The 17,964-nt window shown below is 55.0% G+C and overlaps 8 protein-coding genes across 8 annotated transcripts; 5 read left to right on the forward strand and 3 right to left on the reverse strand.

Annotated features, from left to right (window-relative positions):
• Positions 1–9: 9 nt before the first annotated feature.
• On the forward strand, positions 10–2,687 carry L969DRAFT_96404 (uncharacterized protein; the record flags this gene model as incomplete). The annotated part of the gene is made up of 3 exons (XM_014710413.1): positions 10–356; positions 409–1,520; positions 1,567–2,687. 3 exons carry the CDS (start codon positions 10–12, stop codon positions 2,685–2,687), a joined length of 2,580 nt encoding a protein of 859 aa, XP_014565899.1.
• Positions 2,688–2,774: 87 nt separating this feature from the next.
• Positions 2,775–4,578, reverse strand: L969DRAFT_96405 (uncharacterized protein; the record flags this gene model as incomplete). The annotated part of the gene is made up of 4 exons (XM_014710414.1): positions 2,775–3,455; positions 3,507–3,830; positions 3,880–4,048; positions 4,094–4,578. 4 exons carry the CDS (start codon positions 4,576–4,578, stop codon positions 2,775–2,777), a joined length of 1,659 nt encoding a protein of 552 aa, XP_014565900.1.
• A 213-nt stretch (positions 4,579–4,791) lies between these two features.
• On the forward strand, positions 4,792–6,362 carry L969DRAFT_195477 (uncharacterized protein). Its single transcript, XM_014710415.1, has 3 exons — positions 4,792–5,506; positions 5,560–6,114; positions 6,162–6,362. The coding sequence occupies exons 1-3, from the start codon at positions 4,983–4,985 to the stop codon at positions 6,271–6,273; spliced, it is 1,191 nt and encodes a 396-aa protein (XP_014565901.1). The 5' UTR covers positions 4,792–4,982; the 3' UTR covers positions 6,274–6,362.
• On the reverse strand, positions 6,162–8,679 carry L969DRAFT_65918 (uncharacterized protein; the record flags this gene model as incomplete). The annotated part of the gene is made up of 6 exons (XM_014710416.1): positions 6,162–6,417; positions 6,465–7,786; positions 7,846–8,126; positions 8,179–8,294; positions 8,382–8,396; positions 8,531–8,679. 6 exons carry the CDS (start codon positions 8,677–8,679, stop codon positions 6,327–6,329), a joined length of 1,974 nt encoding a protein of 657 aa, XP_014565902.1. The 3' UTR covers positions 6,162–6,326.
• Positions 8,455–11,773, forward strand: L969DRAFT_89885 (uncharacterized protein). Its single transcript, XM_014710417.1, has 6 exons — positions 8,455–9,312; positions 9,370–9,482; positions 9,540–9,690; positions 9,742–10,121; positions 10,170–11,332; positions 11,387–11,773. Exons 1-6 carry the CDS (start codon positions 8,821–8,823, stop codon positions 11,467–11,469), a joined length of 2,382 nt encoding a protein of 793 aa, XP_014565903.1. The 5' UTR covers positions 8,455–8,820; the 3' UTR covers positions 11,470–11,773.
• L969DRAFT_89888 (uncharacterized protein) lies at positions 11,386–13,450 on the forward strand. The gene is made up of 4 exons (XM_014710418.1): positions 11,386–12,775; positions 12,825–13,079; positions 13,130–13,166; positions 13,213–13,450. The coding sequence occupies exons 1-4, from the start codon at positions 11,874–11,876 to the stop codon at positions 13,276–13,278; spliced, it is 1,260 nt and encodes a 419-aa protein (XP_014565904.1). The 5' UTR covers positions 11,386–11,873; the 3' UTR covers positions 13,279–13,450.
• On the reverse strand, positions 13,343–14,660 carry L969DRAFT_53245 (uncharacterized protein; the record flags this gene model as incomplete). Its single annotated transcript, XM_014710419.1, has 3 exons — positions 13,343–13,454; positions 13,514–13,781; positions 13,835–14,660. 3 exons carry the CDS (start codon positions 14,658–14,660, stop codon positions 13,343–13,345), a joined length of 1,206 nt encoding a protein of 401 aa, XP_014565905.1.
• A 272-nt stretch (positions 14,661–14,932) lies between these two features.
• Positions 14,933–17,904, forward strand: L969DRAFT_89889 (uncharacterized protein). The gene is made up of 9 exons (XM_014710420.1): positions 14,933–15,199; positions 15,248–15,345; positions 15,396–15,470; positions 15,524–15,609; positions 15,659–15,834; positions 15,884–16,007; positions 16,060–16,726; positions 16,775–17,706; positions 17,761–17,904. Exons 1-9 carry the CDS (start codon positions 14,967–14,969, stop codon positions 17,881–17,883), a joined length of 2,514 nt encoding a protein of 837 aa, XP_014565906.1. The 5' UTR covers positions 14,933–14,966; the 3' UTR covers positions 17,884–17,904.
• The last annotated feature ends 60 nt before the right edge of the window (positions 17,905–17,964 follow it).

Here is a 17,964-nt window from a genome sequence, read left to right on the forward strand (position 1 = left end):
CACACGACTATGGGGCTGCGAGGCAGTCCGCAAGCTAGCGATGGCTCCGAGAGGCGCAGAATGCCGATCAAAGTGCTCTACACACTCAATTTTGCGAATCAATCGCGCGGCAACGATCAAAACGACGGCAATGATAGAGTGCCTCATCGCGGCTCAGACTCATCTTCACGCAAGCGCTCGTCACAGCAAGAGTACATAGCGCGATGGCAGGGCGGAGTAGAAGTCCAGATACGCTCTCATGTTGCGCCACTGCCTAACACGTCCGCATCCGGCCAAAGTGACGTGCAGCTCGGCAAGCGACGTGACTTTGGCGAGGTGCCTCTTAAGACCTGTCTGGGTGCCATCTGCATGTCTAGGTAGTCTCTGTCTCCTCTTTGGCCTATCAGACTGCGCTGACGAGCGACGTAGGCCGGATTTGATCCTCGATCAGAACAAAGATTTTCAGGTCTCCTCTCTAGACGCTTACGAATCCCATCTGCGCTCTCGCGAAGGCTCGGTGAGCCAGAGCTACGGACATTCCCGGCAGATGCCCGATTCACCAGGACCGTCAGGCTCGACGCGCACGCGAACGAGTACGAACGCGCTTCATCTTTCACCCTCTAGACGACCAGAGGAGGGTCTGCTGGAGGGCAAGGGCATGCTTAGCTGGTGTCTCGAAGAGATCAACGTCAACTCTGCGACGACCGTCATAGGGCGCGTCGTCGTCAGTGAAGCTGCGACAGGGCGAGAACACGATGTGCTCGTTACGCGCTCTCCTGCCCATTCAAAACCCGCCACCAAGCGACTAAGAATGACAAAGGAGACGATGAAAGAAGAGTGGCAGCTCGCCGATGAAGATACAGATGGTCTCGTGGAGACTCTTGAAGTCTATCTGCAATTGACGGAAAGACCCAAGATCAGTCAATCGCAATTCTTCAGCTCCCTCAGCGCCTTTGGACGCGGCAAGAAGACCGCTTCGAGCTCTTCTGGCCCATTTGGAGATGTCTCGGCGCACACCGCTCCTTCGCCTAATATGAGTGCCTTTGGAGATTCGCAAAGCCGCACAAGCAAAACGACGCCGTCCGATTCGACGGGCAAGGCGCATTCGCCGCTTGTTCCCCAATCAGAGCCTGTAGGGCCGAGAACAGTGCAAGAGGATACTCTACCGGTGGCACAATCCGTCGGCGGTGATCCTGTCAAGAAGCGACGCGGCCGGCCGCCAGGCGCCAAAAACAAGGTCCAAGACACTGCCATCGTCGCGGCTCGACGGACCTCAACAGCAACAGAGACGCTCGTTATGGCATCTGATATGCTTGCCGAACTCGATCCGAACGCGTTCGCTGCCTTTCCCACCAGCACAACTCCGGCAGAGCTCCAAGACGACTGTGACGATAGTGCTGCTTCGCCTGCCGATACGGCGTCTGGCAGGAAGAAGCAGGTGCGTTTATACAACAGTCAGGGATGTTCCAACTGTGGCGTCAAGAAGAGCTGCACCTGGCGTCGTCGACGGAATGGCAATGACGAAGTCCGTCTTTGTAATAGTGAGTATTTCGCTTCTGACGTACAAACGCGCTGACACTTGTGTAGCTTGTGGGGTCTTCTTCAATACTAAAGGCTTTCATCGTCCGGTCACGAAAGCATACAAGCCTACCAAAGTCTTGACACAAGGTCAAGATGCGCTAGGCAAGGAAGCAGACGACCAGAAATTCGTGACCCTCTCACCGACTCATCCCGAATCGCGCAAGTCGCGTAGCTCGCCACGTCAGGTATCGCGCAAGCGTGCGCATTCCTTACCAGCCTCTGCGCCGCCTTCGCCCGAGAAGGAACAAAGTGCTAAAGTCGATGCAGCGGTCAACATCATCCAGCCAAGTCCAGGCACTGCAGCTCTCTATAGCTTACTAGCAGGCGCTGGCATGGATATTCAGGCGGAGTCCAGGAGCGAGAGACAGCAAAGGCAGTCATCCCTGCCCATCAGCGGCGAGCCCGATTGGTCGACCTTCTTCTCGGCGCCTGACCAAATCGATTCCGCTACGTCACTCGCACCGGATAGTCCCAGCCTGACGCCTCACAAGCTCGCAAAGCTCAGCAATTCAGTCAAGCGGATTACCGATATCCCTGATGTTGCTGCCAACCTCTTTACGCAGGTAGAAGATAGACCCACTCCTGCGGAAAGCGCGACACCGCACAGCACCACAAACGAATGGCAGCCTTTCCAGCCATCGCAGACCCATAAACGACAAATCTCTGGCGTGGAAGGAAGCGAATTCGATTTTGAGCTGCCGCAGATATCAGTCTCGCAACGTCGTCTGGCTCACGTCAGATCGCGTCAATCGAGTGACTTTGACATGTCGAGCCTGCCGCCTTCCTCGCCTCCAGTGTTGCCCGCTCATCTACTACTGCCGAGCGATATCAACGAGGGCATCTCGCCCTTGTCGGAGGCATCGTGTATCGACACAGTGGCCGACCAGACTATCACCCATTTTGAGCAAACCACCCGAATCATGAGCGTCGAGAGCAAGGACCGCAATACATGGAGCGAAGATACTATATCTGCTCTCGCCGGTAATCTCGGCCTGGAGCAGCAGCAGCACGACGTCGAAGCTTTGCTGAGAGCGAGCCCGAATGATCTCAACTTCCTCGATCTTATTGACACTTTTTTGAAAGAAGAGCCACCAGTCCAAAGAACTGTTGCAGCTGGTGTACAATAGCTTACAATGACAATACTACCTTTGCGTCGCTTTGCGTTGCATCAAGATGCAGATGTACAAGTTTGCTAGCGAGGAGCGAGCAATTCATCAGCCAACGATTGAGGCATTGGGCGGCAGTCCAAGCAATTTAGCAGCTTTGAAACCGATAGGCCGTGGCTCCGTCGTAGGCGGTTTGGGCGTCAAGGGCGGACTTGGCCAGAGATCAGGTTCGGGTAGGGCGTGAGACAAGGTGCCGATGTTCTTCAAGGCAGGGCTATCATGCAAATGACTTGCGGAACTGATGCTGCTACTGCGGGATTCGTTACTGCTGTAGCTTGGAGTAGCGGACATGTCGCTGCTCGAAGCGTGGTGGTAAGCTCTCGATCGCATCCTCGTACTTGTAGCCGAAGGTGGCCTTGACAGGGCTTGCAAATCGCGTGGGAGTTGAGCCATGCTAGAGAAAAAGGACGGTGACAGAGGTGGCAAGGACTGGCTTGAGGCCATAGCGATCGAGCGAATCGATGTAGCCATTTGTGATTTGTGCGGCGAAGGCAACGTAGCTGAATCACTCGAATTGCGCGTGCTCCGGGACGAGCTGACCGAAGGGCGTGCAAGTGCCGCATCCACTTCGCCGCTCAGAAACAGCGGTGGCAAAGCCGGTATTGGCGTCGATCGCGTGCGCTTCGGCTCGTTCGACAGTGTAGCGGAGGCATTGGCTTCGAAGATAGGCGCGCTGATGGCAAGTTTGCCGGTAAGGTTAGCTTGAGTCAGAGACAAGACAAGGCAGTGCTAATTACAGTGACATAAGTACACGCAATAGAAAGCTCGGGAGGGCCTTACAGAGATGGCAAGGGCGCCACAATCAGCAGCCATGATATCGCGCTTGTCAAAGATGACACGGCCCTCGGTGCGAATGGCGGCAACCGTTACATCAGAGCGATTGAGGCTCATTCGGCCTTGCTCGTGTCGTGAAGGGATGCAGATCATGGGCGCATTCGACGGCACTCCAAAAAGTATGCGTCGGCCGATTTCGACATCGAGAGATTTGAGTAGCGGATCAGTCAGCACGACGCTTTGATCGATTGGCACAGGGGTCGCAAGCTCGATGATGAGCTTATACTGACATACAAAGTCGGTCTTGGTCTGCTTGAGCCGATGACAGATCTACGATAGCATCAGCGCCTGTCGTGATCGACCACCTGGTCTGACTTACTTCGGCTTTGCTGATGCGCACGTTGGGGAAGAGAGTACTGCACAGGTCCACAGATTGCGTGACAGGCGTAGTCCAGTCCCACGCGCGCTCCTTTCTCGCAATCTCGCTGACGTACGGCACCTTGCCGCCTAGCAAGTCCGCGGGGAGGATCTTCACAGGGATAGATACTCTGCGCTCGATCAGCGTACACCCTGGTCAGTGACGTGGAACTCACTTGTCGCTTCGCTTGAGCAGTTGACGCCGCTTTGCACGTAATATGAGTTCGTATTTGACCGTCACGGAACTGGTGCTGCTCAGCACAGCCTGGCCAGCGTTGCGGATGGGCAGACCCGCGAGCGAAAAGCTGCCCGGTAGCGCGACACCATCATTGGTGAACTTCGGTACGTTGATAGAGAAGCTCAGGCTGCCATCTTTGCGCTCTATAGACCAGCCTTGCTCTGTAGAAGTGCCCGTGACCGCAAAATCGTGTTCGACAGCTTCGTCGCACAGGACAACCGTCGTCGTCGAGCCGTCTGGTGAGATGACATCACATTCACCAAGCAGCTGAAGAGCTACGTGCGAATAGCGTGCTCGCAGGTTGCCGGAAGTCAGATCATGTCCGCCCGCAGAGAGTTTTGCAAGAATAGCCGTAGAGGCACGTACGCCGCCTTGCTCTCTGTCAACATTTTCAAGTGACAGTTCGAACGCTTTGAGCGTCATAGAAGTAGGGTATATAGTGTGCCTCGACATGGCTCGACCGTCGATGGCTGCCGTTCGACACGAAAGAGTGGAGAGTGTCTGACGCCTTTGCTCGAAATTAGTACTTTAGCAGGCGCGACGCGTACTGATCAGGAAGAAAGTTCGCAGACGTCGATCACAGACTGAACGCCACAGCCAGTATAAACTGATGAATCCCTCAAGCTGGTGCGGACGTGCATCTCATCATTTAATCATCTGATATTGCATCCCGTGTGTCTAAACTTGACCGTTGCCATTGACCCCCATGACTGCAGTCTCATCATCATACCCACACTTGTTTCACGTCCGTTGCTCAGTTTCACCCGCTTTGCACCGCACCGCCATGCCACCATTGTCGCCAGCACTCGGCCATCACTGCCGCAAGCATGTCCTGCTGGTTAGGACTCTCCACGCTGCTGGTACTGTGCGCGGACTTGGTCAGCTGTAATGCGAGCGGCCGTATCACGCTCGAACGCACCCCTAAGCTGAAGACCCAACTGGAAGTCATCAGTGGCAAACATAGCGGCAATGGCGTTGCTTTCGGCAGCAAAGTCTATCATCCAGTCTCATCAGCTAATGGTGTCGTCAGACTCACCGCCGCCCCGATCGGCGACGCCTTCCTTGTAGCCACAGTTGGCGCCGCCAATGTCACTCTCTCAATCGATACAGCCTCGCCATTCACCATCGTTGGACTCAACCACCTCAATCCCTACGTGCCTGGGCCGACAGCCGTACAGACTAACATGCGATGGGCGACGCTCGGCAGTAATTGGAATCTGGCAGGAACGATATGGACAGACGTCGTCAAGATCAGCGCAGACTTTGTCATGTCAGGCGTACGAATAGCAGAGGCGATCCCTTCAAAAGCTTTCGAAAGCTTCTATGGTACCAACGCAGGCTTGCTGGGACTGTAAGCATGTCCTTTGCGCAATACGAGTGCAGCTCACGCTCGAGGATCTTCAGCGGACTGAAAGCGCTCAGCAAGGGCACTATAGCGGACGAGCCTTTGACAATCCTGCCTACCTTTGTGGATGAGGTCGCTCTTCAGCTCATGCCATCCAAAGCAGGCGTTACCCTGAACTACCGGCCCACATCATCGCCAGAGAGTAGCACCTTGTCATTTGGCGCGATTGATACGACCTCACTCGTCGGAGGCATCAATTACATGCCTCTTGGCGCGCCCATCAATGGATCACAGTACTGGACGCTGCTCATGGAGCTGCCCCAGTTTGGCTTGAACAGAACGTCGCCTTGCAAGGCTAATGCTTTCCTCAATACGCAGTCGACGCTCATGATCTTGCCATATACGGCAGGCCAGAACTACATCAATAGCATTCCTGGAGCCGGCTACCAGCAAGGTATTGTGAGCTTCCCTCAGTCATCGACGCCGCCCGATCTCGTCTTTTCGACCGTCACTGGGGCAAAATTAACTCTGCCCGGCAAGTCACAGCTCCTGAGCCCAGCAGAAGTCCAAACGGCAGGCCTCGATTCGACTCAATCCTACAGCTGGATTACACAGTAGGTCCTTGATGCTGTATCATACAAGTTGGCTGACGTATTCGCAGAGCAACTGATGAGCAACAATACACCATAGGTTCTTTCTGGCTCGAGAGATTCCTTGTTTACCTCGACCACACCATTCCTCGGATCGGCATTGGCGCGACTGCTCTCACATAGACGTCGGTGTCTCACGGACAAGTTCGCATGATGCATGCATACATCGTTTGCGCTTATTGACCTGGCGGCCCTTCTGGTTTCAATGAGGAGCGACCCGCGCGCATGATCTCATCGCAGCTCAGTAGGTTTATCGCAATGACTCCGCTGCTCTACACATTAGCGCAGCAATCAGTGACGGCTAAATGACGAACCAGGAGTGAAGCAAGTGTCGTTTGACTCTGTAATTGTCCCAGATGCCTTCGACGATTGGGTCGAGCGGTTCGCCTGACCGCAGATCGATGCCGACCGTATGCCCTTCTGCTTGCTCGTCCTGCAACGCAACAATGACATCTTGTACGTCATAGCCACCGTTTTGCGCCAAGATCTTTGGTATGATCAGGAGAGCGTCAGAGAAGGCTTGTATGCCCATTTTGGCTCTGCCTTTCGTCTCGCTTTTGAGCTTGAGCAGGGAAGCGCTGCAAGCGATCTCGAAAGCACCTGCGCCCGGTACAAGAGAGCGGTCTTCTAGTGCGTTCTTGACCGATCGCAATCCGTCCCTGATGCCGTCGTTGATCTGGTTGATCGTATGCGCGTTGGGACCTTTGAGAAGAAGCGTCACGCTCTTTGGCTCTTTGACGTCCTCTATGAAGGTGTACTTCTCTTCGCCCAGGGTATGCTCATAGACTAGACCGGCCCAGCCGAGCACGTCTGGCGTCAGATCGTCGACCGAGTTTTGGGCGACACCGCCACAAGCAAACTGCAGTCTCTCCATATTCCTACGCTTGGCCCGTCGGAGTGCAAGGATGCCATCTTTGGCGAGCACGTCTAGACTGAGCGGATCGATGCCTTTCTGATTGACCACGACGAATGTCTTTGGCTTGCTGCTTGTGGGGTTGCCTTGAGCATCAATAGCCTCGTCGCAGACGTGACGCTTGAGCTCGATGATCTTCTTGAGCTTTGCGTCTACAAAGCGTCGCTCTGACTCTGCGAGCTTTTCTCGCTGTTCTGCGGAATTGTAGAAGAAGCCAGAGTTGACCTCTGTCTTCTCGTACTCGAGACTGACATTGAGCGTGAGAATGTAGGCGTTCTCGAGTCGCTTAGGCATGTCGGGATGTCTCGCACCATGATCCATGACGAGACCACGGACGAGTCGAGTGTCTCGGTCCGACTGATGCTGCATCTTCATCACCTCGACCATGTGTAGGTCAATGGGCTCATATTGTGTCTCCTCTGCAATCTCTGGCGCTGTCGTATCTGCGGTGGGCACAGTCGTTGTCGTCGGGGATGAAGGCGTGACCTTTGCGATTGCAGACGCGACAGTCGATGCGATGCTGGAAGTCGCTGGCTCGTCCTCCTTCACGCTGTCTGGCTTGGCGAGTGGCTGTCGGATGGCGAGTACGGCATCAACGACAGCCGGAGCGAGCGCAGTCGCGAGCCGAGCATGCAGTTTTGTCGAAAGCGAAGTGTGTGCAACTGAGACGAGCGTGGCATGGTCCATCTTGCCCTTTTGTTGTACAGTGAAGCTGTCAAGAAACTGACAGGACAAAGTGAGAGATCAGCTTGATGCCCTGAAGAGTCTATCAATAGACAAACCTCTAGACTGTGCTTCTGAGCGAGCTCGATGCCTTCTGCAATGATGCGCGGGTGGACGCCCTCGCTGGTGAAGCGTTCGGATTGCTTGAGCAGTTCGCCAATGAGCAAGATCAAGCTGGTCGTGCCATCGCCAGTCTGGTCATCTTGCCCTACGGCAGTACGAGCGATCATCGCTGCCGTCGGATTCTGGATCTGCATCTCTGACAAGAGCACTTTGCCGTCTTTTGTCATCTTGAGCTGTCCGGCGCCATCAACGAGCATCTTGATCGTCCCCTTTGGACCTGTCGTGGCATCCAGTCAGCGCACGACAAGATGAACATTGGAGCGACAAACCCAAATTGGAGCGGACGACATTTGCCAAGCCCACTGCGCCTGTCGTATTGACGAGCAAAGCTTGACTTCTCCTGACGCTCTCTGCCCTCGGATTGATGAGCTCGATAGAGGACGACCTGGCAGAGCGATGGCAGACGGAGCAGACACAGACAGGGCCCTACCATCAGCATTGCGTCACGACAGCGAGCTGGGAAGCTACTCACATTGTCGTCGTCTCACTGCAAGTCAATTATTGCCTTCGCGCTCGCGAGAGAGCGTCTGGCAAATTCTAGCTGACAAAGACAAAAACTCAGGCAACATCAGTGTGCGCAACCTCGGCAGGCACAGGCAGGCTAGAGGACGACGGTGTGACCAGACAAGTGGCTGCTCGAGCAGTGTCCGAGCATCAAGAAGCCACGTGGCCGCGATCAAAGCTCGGATCGCTGCCTTGCTCGTCAAGAGCTCCCACATTTGATTTTGTCTAGCACCATCGGGCTCGTGAAGCGTCCTCGAGGCCCGCATTCGTCAGAGGCCACTCGCCATCAGTTATTGGACCGCTCACAACACGGCTTGCGTGACCTGGCAACCCCTGACACGCGCAAGCTGGTCTACCAAGCAAGGGCAGCCGAGCGCAAGACGGCCCAAGCTAGCGAGCAGTGCGACATGGCGACAGCCTCCAGCAGCGCTGCTCTGAGTACCTACGCAACCCCTTTAGGCTCAGGCTTGCCAGGTGTACCGGGACCGAGCGGAAGCGTCGCGAGCAGCTCAGGCCATCACGAGCGCTCGTCCCATCATCACCATGCGAACCATCATCACCAAACCGGCGAGCGAGATCGTCATCGGCGCTCCAGAAACGATCACCGCCACGACAGAAGCGATGGACATCACCGCGAACGCGACAGAGACCGGGATCCTGCTGCCTCGTCCTCCAACGGGAGGAGTTCCAACTATGCTCGACACGGCGCACAGTCTGCTCATTCCACCACTAGCTCGCTAGTCAATGGAGGTTCGGGTCATGTAGACGCTGCCGATGACAACGCCAGCTCGGCCCTCGACTTCGACAATTTTGACGACGAGGACATCGAGTGTCCGCTCTGTCTCGACGAAATGGATCTTTCAGACCTCAATTTTAAGCCCTGTCCGTGCGGCTATCAGGTGCGTGGGCATATCAGAACGATGACTGTGCAGACTTCAAATTGGTATTCTGCGCAGATATGTCGGTTTTGCTGGCACAACATCAAGGAGAATCTAAATGGTCGATGTCCCGCCTGCCGTCGGCAGTACGACGACAGCACTGTCGAATTCAAAGCGATGAAGCCAGAAGAGTGCGCATCTGATGTCGCTCTGCTGTTTACGGCTAACCTTGCTTCGCACCTGCACAGATTGAAGCGACTGCAGGCTGCCAAGCGGCAAAAGGAGAAAGAGAAGAAGGAGCTCGAGATCACCAACCGGCGTCATCTGAGCAACGTCCGCGTCAAGCAGAAGAACCAGGTGCACATCACGGGACTGACGACAAAGTATGCAAACGAAGATGTCCGTCCTTCTTCTCGGCGTCCTTCTAGAGCCGGGCTGACAGCAGCGCAGACTTTACATGCACTCAAAGGATCTGATCACTACGGACAATATGGCAAGATCGCAAAAATGTTCGTCGCTCGCAAGGCGCTGCATCAGGGTCCCAGCCCTGCCGTACAAGTGCCGACATCCCTACTCGATTCTCATTACCAACCCGTCAACGTCTACATCAATTATGAGCAGCAGAGAGATGCTGCAGCGTGCATGGCTGCGGTCGATGGCTCGACTACTGCGGATGGATTGAAACTGCGGGCAACATGGGGCACGACAAAGTACTGCACATCGTACCTGCGCGGACAAAAGTGCGCTATCGATGGCTGCATGCAAGCACACGAGACAGGTGAAGAAGTTGATGGTCCCATTCTGTTAGCAAAAGAGGAGATATCTTCAATGTACGTGACGCTCGCTTTTCAGATCTTGTAAGCTCATACAGGAAGCAGGCAACATGCTGCCAAGCAGTCAGAGACGAGAGCAGCAGCGAGCTCAGCAGCGCCTAGTCTACCTGCTTCTGCCTCGTGGGCCAAGCAACCTACAACGCAGCCTGCGAAGCCCAGCATACAGCGCCAGTCATCTATCCGCAATGCCGTGCCTGCGCGACCATTATCAGCCGCTTCGAATCCCACCACGTCCAGCAGCCGCAGATCGTCCGAGCCACAAGAAGCCAAGCCAGTCTTGCCTTCTCAGCCAGCCGTCATCCCCGCGGTTGAGCGCTTAGCCGACGTCCGCAATGCGTCAAACTCCTTGCCAGCACTCCCACCTGGGCTGCTGCCTGCGACGAGCATGCTCTCTGCGCCGCCTGGGCTCGTGCCGGCAGGTCCACCTGGTCTTTCAGCATCAAGCACGCCCATCAGCGATGCATCGATTCCTCTGCCAGCTTCCGACTTTGCCGGCTTTGATCAGACGCTAGACACGCTAGCAGACGGCGGCTTCAGCTTTAGTCTGGATCCGGATATCGTCCATCACGAGGCGAAGCCGGTATCGGCGACAGCTTCACTCAACGGCAGCACAAGCTTACTCAGCAGCTTCGAACCCGGCATACTGACGCCCTCCAATCTCAGCGGCCCCAGCTCGCCCATCACCAGCTTGCGATCTTCGCTCGATATCATGAGCATCGCAAGTCCTTTAGCGACAGCGCAGCCGTCTGGTTACACTGGCTCATTCGACCCTTTTGCGGAAGTCAAGCCGAGTCAGAAGTTACCGTCGGATGACGAGACAGAGACTCAGCCCCCTGCATCTATCAGACAGTCATCCCGCTTTGGCTTTGCTCGTCAGCCTTCGAGCTTCTCGCGGGGTCTGAATGACCAGGCAAAGGCTGCTTTTCTCTCGTCCATGTCAAATGAGAAGCATGCCATGGGACGTAGCCCGTCTTCGTCTGGCCATTTTGCCGATCTGTCGAGCGGTCCTCAAGCTGCTCCTCTGCCTGACGCAGCAACGCTCTTCCCAGGCGTAGATCTCGATGCGTCGTATTCATCAGCCTTGCCGCCCGTTTTCGGTCTCGAGGGGCCGCATCGCAAGTCGCCATCGCCAGCGCGTCATCCTAATCATCATCCGCTAGCGTACAACATACAGCACGATCCATTTGCGCCCCAGTACGCCGGTAATGGTGTGTCTGAGATGCTCGTTACACAGATCTCCCCATTGAAGTATGCCCTGACAGAGCTCTTCAATGACCCGGCAATCGTCAATATGCGCAACGCAAGACCCGGCTATGTCCCGCCCTTCGAGTATGGCCGTCGATGAATGCACGGCCTCTTTCGTGGTGATTTGCTAGCTGAATTCCTCAGATGAATCCATTCTCGGTTATCCAATCGTCGGCATCACGATCAGACCTGACTTGCTTTTCTCGAATCAACACATTGAGGATGGCGCGGCACGTCTTTGCGGCACCATCTGACCCTTTCGTACATACTCGCTATCATCAGTCATTGTCTCGGGAGCGATAGCAACTCGTCGGCATCGCGACTCTTCCCCACTGAGCCAGCAGTCTGAGACGATACTGTCCTTTATCGTCGGCTCCAGGGGCGGATCAGCTACTGATGATAGCAACAGCTGCATATCAGTTGCCTCTTTACGATGCTGCAGCTGCCGACTGACCTCCTGGGCCAGCTCCTCACTGCTTCTCTCAACGACGTGGCCAGGCATCGATGAAGGGCTCTCTCCTCGTCTCGTTCGCCGCTACAGCTTCAGTAATCGCTACTAAGATCGTGCAGAAAGCTGCAACGGTTCATATCAACAAGCATTCGCATGGGCGGGGCCGCAAGTCCGTCCAGATCTCAAAGTATATCTTTGCCGACGTTGTGTGCGCTTCTTACTTCACATTCGGTGACGATCCGACGCCCTACCTTCTCTCTATCGACACAGGATCGGCACTCACCTTTGTTGGCGTCAGTCGCGATCGCGTCTTTTGGCCAGACTCGACCTTCAAGCGATATGCAGCCCTGCCATTCTCTGAGGTCAGCTGGGCCCGCGCCGCTCCGGAACGGTCAGAGCTCACGCGTACGCAGAGCTTCGGAGATGGTAGTTCAATCAATGGCAACCTCCTCGTAGGCCCAATCAGTCCCGCCAAAGGGCTGCGTGTCAACTCAACCCTGGGTGGTCTTCTTCCCAGCGAGTCATTCAGCAAGTTGAGTCCCGATGTCGACGGATTATTCGGTCTCTCTGTTGAAGCATCGCTTGACTATGTGCTCACTACGGCTGGCTTCGATGCGGCAACGAGAAAGAACTTCCATCCTTTCATGTTCGATGCGGTCGCTCAGGGCGCTCTGCCTGTGAACACCTTCGGACTAGGCTTCACACCTCAGATTGTCGAGCAAGGCGCCCAGGAAAATGCAGTCACACTGGGCGGTTATGACGAAAAGGTTCTCACATCGGAGATCATGTGGTCCCCTGTGCAAGGGGTACCGGGCAAGGGCTTCGCACCTGCCTGGAATGTGGACTTTCAAATCCCCGCTATTGGCTTGGTCCCCGGCAAGAGCGGCCCTTTACCAGCAGGATTGGTTGACTCTGGCACGGTTCTACTCAATCTGCCAGGCACGGCGTTCGCAAAGTAGGCTACCGAATTTTCATTTCAGATCTCAGCTTACACTTGTCTTAAGCTATGTCAAACAACTACCCAATGGCGTATTCGATCCGGACGTAAACTTTGTGCGCGTTCTCAAGTCGGAGGTTGACAAAGTCAAGTCGCTCGATATCAGTATTGCCACACCAGCGACCAAGTCAGGACGGTCGATCATCAAGCTTCGCGGCGAATCTCAGTTCTTCTCTGATGCTGTCGCCACGAAGATCGGTCTCGATGTTACAAAGTATGCTTGGTCTTGGATAGGTCAGGGGTCCACCGAAGACAACTACGGGTATGGACCTCGCTCACTGCTCCTTGCGCGGTGCTTACACTATCGGACAGCGCCATCTTTGGACTATTCTTCCATCAGTACTTTTACGTAAGTATGACCGACGAGACCAGCATAGCGCTGATATATTGCGCAGGTCATCTACGACGCGTCCTCATCCGATGGTCTGCGCGTGGGTATTGCGACGACAAAGTATAGCTGAGCGAATCCATGCTTTTGCACTTATGGTGTGCATGCAAATGTCCGTCTGTATTGAGCGACAACAATTACTTGGTGATTGGCGAGTGCTTGGTTCTTGCGATACCAGCGCGGCGGCTTGGGCCACTCGCATCCAAGATGACGTAGTACCTCTCGAAAAAGTACATGCCGAGCAAGAAACTGCCTGAAGGGTCGCGCGTCAGCTTCTACAAGGCTCATGCACAGAGCAGAAGGGTGACACGCCTTCTGATGAGCCACCTGATGCGACAAGTGAGTACGCAAAGTTGGTATCGAGCTTTTGCGAGGGATAAAGCGCGATCGGCACGACTGTCTCTGCCGCGGTCATAGGAAAGACGGCGCCACCGATGGTGATGTCCAGCGTCGGAACGCTCGAAATGCTCGTTTTTGGAAATCTGAGTAGTCCAGTGTTGGGGTCACTGATGGCGCCCGGGATAGCTTTTGAAAAGTTCTCGAAGGCGGAATCGGGAATGTAGATGAGCGTTGTTCCTAGATCAAAGCATGTAAGCTCCAGCAGAGCACGCATAGAGCTTTGAACGTACCAGTGTCAAGGATGGCATTTGTGGCAGCCTCACCAGAGTCGGTAGCATTCAGGCCAATGCTCGGGATGGTCGCAATCACGGACCAATATGTAGCCGAGTTGATGGGGCCTGAGCAGGGCGCCCACGTGATCGGCGAGGTAAGACTGGCGCTATCGTAGCCACCAAACGTGACGGCACCGTTGACGTCTGATCCCGTCGTGCCGGGCGCGAAATTGATGCCGAGTTGATCGACTGGCAAGACGCCCGACAGGACGGCATCGGTCATGAAAGTTCGGTACGAAGAAGACTTGAGTGTGAAATCTAGGAGGCTCTGCGGACCGATGCCGAGTATGCCATCGATCTGCGTTGCGGAGACAGCAAACCCGGGCGCGGGCGATCCACCGCCTATGGTCGAATTGACGACGAGTGTTCCTGAGACTGCGATGTTGTCGAGATAAATCTCACCGTTGACCGATGATCCGTCGCCATAGATGACGGCAAACTCAAATCGACTATCGATCGCAGTGCGAGGTTTCGCAAAGGGATTGCGACTGTCCGTGCCTGCAAGCGTGAGGCTTGAGCCGGAATCGAGCAAAAGGTTGTACTTGAAAGGCGCATTGCCGAAGCTGACGCTGATGACATAGGACTGCCAGTTGTTCTGGGCAAACATGAGCGTCATTGGCTTTGCATGCGCTGGTCCGGGCGCCATGGAAAGGCGTGTGCGGCCTGTTTGCACCGTTGCTTTGGTAGCATCGGGCCTCACGATCTTGCGAACGGGCAACTTGATGGCCCGACCAGCAAGACAAGCTGTCACGTAGGCCAAGACGATGCAGGGCCAGAGGAGCATCGTGAATTGAGTCGAGATCTGCCTTTGTGCGGTCGTTGAGAGGTCGTTGCATACCAGTGAGGCTGTGTTTGTCTCATGCCGCCGTCACGACGGGCGCTTGGCACGCGGTAGCGAAGCAGAGGCTCGAGAGCGGGTGAAGTTCGCTGAGAGCTCAAGAGAGAAGGCTGCATTGTGGCGAGGCAAGCCAGAGAGTATCACGTGTAGGCAGGCCTGACTGACGTCAACAGAGGCAATTGCAAGGCTGGCGGCGCGCGTCGGCTTCACGCCGTTTGACATTTGACGGAAGGGGGGCGTGCTGCTCGAACGATGGAGTCCCTCGAAGACCTCAAAGCAGCAGTGGGTGCATCAATGACCAGCATCTCACCTGCCATCAATGGTCAGAATCATGCAGCAGCCCCCACAGCAGTCGCAAGCCAGCTTGGCGTTGGCCCGAGCTCGGCGACGTCGGGCACCTCGAGTCGCCAAGTCAGTCTGTCGAGTGGCTCGGCCAGTTCGGGCAGAGAGATGCTCCAGATCATCGACGAGGATCAGACATTCACGTGAGCGCCGCGGCATGCCATCGTTCCACGCTGAATGCTAGACAATAGTGATCAGCTGCCCGAGTTCATGAAGCGTTGTGGTCTCTACGACAAAGGATTCAGCTACGATGTCGTAGCAGTCTTTGGCTCGCAGTCTACCGGCAAAAGTAGGCCACAATCGGCTTCGACATCGCGTGGCTGATGGACCGCGTCTCAGGCACGCTACTCAATCGTGTGTTTGGCACTTCCTTTGCCGTCATGAGCGAGCACGAGCGCCGCCAGACCACCAAAGGTGCCGTCAATATCAGCGCACATCTGTCCGCCAGTATTGAGCGCGTGTCGCAGGTATCTGGATGAGCAAGGGCGAGAGCATGCCCGTCTTGATCATGGACGTCGAAGGAACGGATGGACGCGAACGTGGCGAAGATCAGGTAAGCCAATCAGTGCCGCTCAATCGAACGATCTGACAATAGACGACAGGATTTTGAGCGCAAGTCAGCCCTATTCTCGATGGCATCTGCCGAAGTCATCCTCGTCAATCTGTGGGAGCATCAAGTTGGCCTCTATCAAGGCGCCAATATGGGGCTGCTCAAGACGGTCATGGAAGTCAATCTGGGGCTCTTCCAAGCCTCGAAAAGCAAGCAGACGAGCAAAGGGCGCGTCGCAAGGCATGAGACGCATACGATGGCTGATCATCTTCTGCAGACAAGACAAAACGCTTCTGCTCTTCGTCATCAGAGATCATATTGAACCGGGCGGCACACCTCTCGCTAACTTGAGCAGAACGCTCACAGCGGATCTTGAGCGGTTATGGTCTGGCTTATCCAAGGTGAGCTACTGACTTCAATTCGTAGATAATAAGTGTGCTGATGAAGCTGCAGCCCGAGGGTCTTGAGCAGTCTCGCATATCGGATTACTTTGATCTCGACTTTGTCACACTCCCACACAAGTTACTGAAGCCGGAGCAATTCGACGTGGAATGCTCGCAGCTCAGGACCCGATTTGTTGATCGACATGATCCCAACTATGTCTTCAAACCGATCTATCACAAGCGCATTCCAGCGGATGGCCTTTCGATCTACTTCTCTCAAATCTGGTCGCAAGTACTGTCGAACAAAGATCTCGACTTGCCATCTCAACAAGAGCTTCTCGCGCAATACCGATGCGACGAGATCGCCAGTCTGGCATTTGCAGACTTTGAGACAGATATAAAGCTACATCGCAAGCCCGTAGAAGGCGGCAAGCTCGTCGAAGCGCTCGGCAAGCTCATGGCAGCCGGTCGCGCGACGTGCATTGCGAAATTCGACCGCGATGCATCTCGGTACCATCCCGCGGTCTACCAGCGCAAACGCGCCGAACTGCTTGCAAAGGCAAACGCTTCACTGTCTCCGCTCTATGTCGGTCAGCTCAAGAACGTACACAAGCAAGTCGTGCGAGACTTCAAAGCAGCAATCCTCGCGCAACTCAAGGCAGATAGCTACGATTTTGCGTCTGTAGTCGACCAAACCCGTCAGAAGGCTGAATCGACTTTCATCACGGAAGCGAAAGGTACATAGACTCGTGCTTCACAAGTCGATAGCTGACGTTCTTGAGCAGCTTTAAGCCTAGACGGGACAGACTGGTCATACGATGATGCGTTAGTCCAGCTGCGTGAGGATATCACTGCTATCGCAGACACGTGCAGAGTTGAAGAGACAAAGCGCATGGTCACGAGCATCGAACGAGCCCTGAAGAAAGCATATAACGAACCAGTCGAGATTGCCCTGAAGAAGCCAACCACCGAGATGTGGGACAACGTCTTGAAGGCGTACAAGACTGCCATTGCTAAAGCCGAGACTGCGTATCTCGCCAAGGCTGGCAGCTTCAACTGCACAGAAGAGGAGAATACAGCTGCGCTGAGCTCGCTGCGCCGCAAAGCTTGGCTGAGCCTAAGGCAAAAGATTGACGAGCAAGTATCAGAATCGGCGCTTCTCGTCAAGCTCAAGCTTGCGTTTGAGGATCGTTTTCGGTATGATGCGGAAGGAATCCCGCGGGTCTGGAAGCCAGAGGACAACATGGATGATTTGTTCAGAAGCGCGAGAGAATCGACCCTGGCGCTCATTCCACTGTATGCAAATATCAGGCCGTCAGACCCTGCGAACCAGTATGTCCTCTCAGCAGAAGATGCAGCCTCAACCAGCGACGATGTCGAGCCATTCGACTTTGACGAATCTCTCGTCGTGCTCAGCGAGACGAAATCGGACGAGCTAGCAAATCGCTTCCGGCGAGAAGCTGACGCGTACTATGTCGAAGCGAAGCGCAGTCTGGTCAGTTCGATCAGTCAGATACCTGTCTGGATGTATTGCGTGCTAGTTGCACTCGGCTGGAACGAGTTCATCGCCGTCATTCGCAGCCCGATCTACTTTACGCTACTCCTACTTGGTGCGACAGCGGCGTACATCACCATTCAGCTCAACATGGTGGGACCTGTCATGACGATCGGTCGCAGCGTGATCAACGAGACTTATAGAGTTGGCCACGAGAAGCTCGTGCGTTACCCTTGCTGTTCCATCAGGATGTGCTGACAAAGCTTGAACATGCAGAGAGAGCACTTCAACACGCCAGAGATCAGACGGATGTATGAAGGATCAGTGGCAGTGCCTGCCGAGCCGATGGAATTGCAGTCGCGAGCGCAGAACACGACGGATGATCAAAAGGAGCGATAGCTTACGCGAGTTGTACGATCGTTGCATCGGTAGCTTACATCCAAGCAAACGCCCTCGTGGTCACACAACAAGCGATAGATA

The sequence above is a fragment of the Mixia osmundae genome, assembly GCF_000708205.1.
Source record: "Mixia osmundae IAM 14324 unplaced genomic scaffold scaffold_10, whole genome shotgun sequence".
Lineage (NCBI taxonomy): Eukaryota > Fungi > Basidiomycota > Mixiomycetes > Mixiales > Mixiaceae > Mixia > Mixia osmundae.

Coding starts and splice junctions, on each gene's coding strand:
- L969DRAFT_195477 (XM_014710415.1), top strand. CDS start 4,983: ATGTCCTGCTGGTTAGGACTCTCCACGCTGCTGGTACTGTGCGCGGAC. Junction 5,507..5,559: donor AACGCAGGCTTGCTGGGACT/GTAAGCATGTCC, acceptor GAGGATCTTCAG/CGGACTGAAAGCGCTCAGCA. Junction 6,115..6,161: donor TCCTACAGCTGGATTACACA/GTAGGTCCTTGA, acceptor ACGTATTCGCAG/AGCAACTGATGAGCAACAAT.
- L969DRAFT_89888 (XM_014710418.1), top strand. CDS start 11,874: ATGAAGGGCTCTCTCCTCGTCTCGTTCGCCGCTACAGCTTCAGTAATC. Junction 13,080..13,129: donor TCCACCGAAGACAACTACGG/GTATGGACCTCG, acceptor ACTATCGGACAG/CGCCATCTTTGGACTATTCT. Junction 13,167..13,212: donor TCTTCCATCAGTACTTTTAC/GTAAGTATGACC, acceptor TATATTGCGCAG/GTCATCTACGACGCGTCCTC.
- L969DRAFT_89885 (XM_014710417.1), top strand. CDS start 8,821: ATGGCGACAGCCTCCAGCAGCGCTGCTCTGAGTACCTACGCAACCCCT. Junction 9,691..9,741: donor CAAAGTATGCAAACGAAGAT/GTCCGTCCTTCT, acceptor ACAGCAGCGCAG/ACTTTACATGCACTCAAAGG. Junction 11,333..11,386: donor GCCCCAGTACGCCGGTAATG/GTGTGTCTGAGA, acceptor ATGCCCTGACAG/AGCTCTTCAATGACCCGGCA.
- L969DRAFT_89889 (XM_014710420.1), top strand. CDS start 14,967: ATGGAGTCCCTCGAAGACCTCAAAGCAGCAGTGGGTGCATCAATGACC. Junction 15,346..15,395: donor CTCGCAGTCTACCGGCAAAA/GTAGGCCACAAT, acceptor ACCGCGTCTCAG/GCACGCTACTCAATCGTGTG. Junction 16,727..16,774: donor TTTCATCACGGAAGCGAAAG/GTACATAGACTC, acceptor GTTCTTGAGCAG/CTTTAAGCCTAGACGGGACA.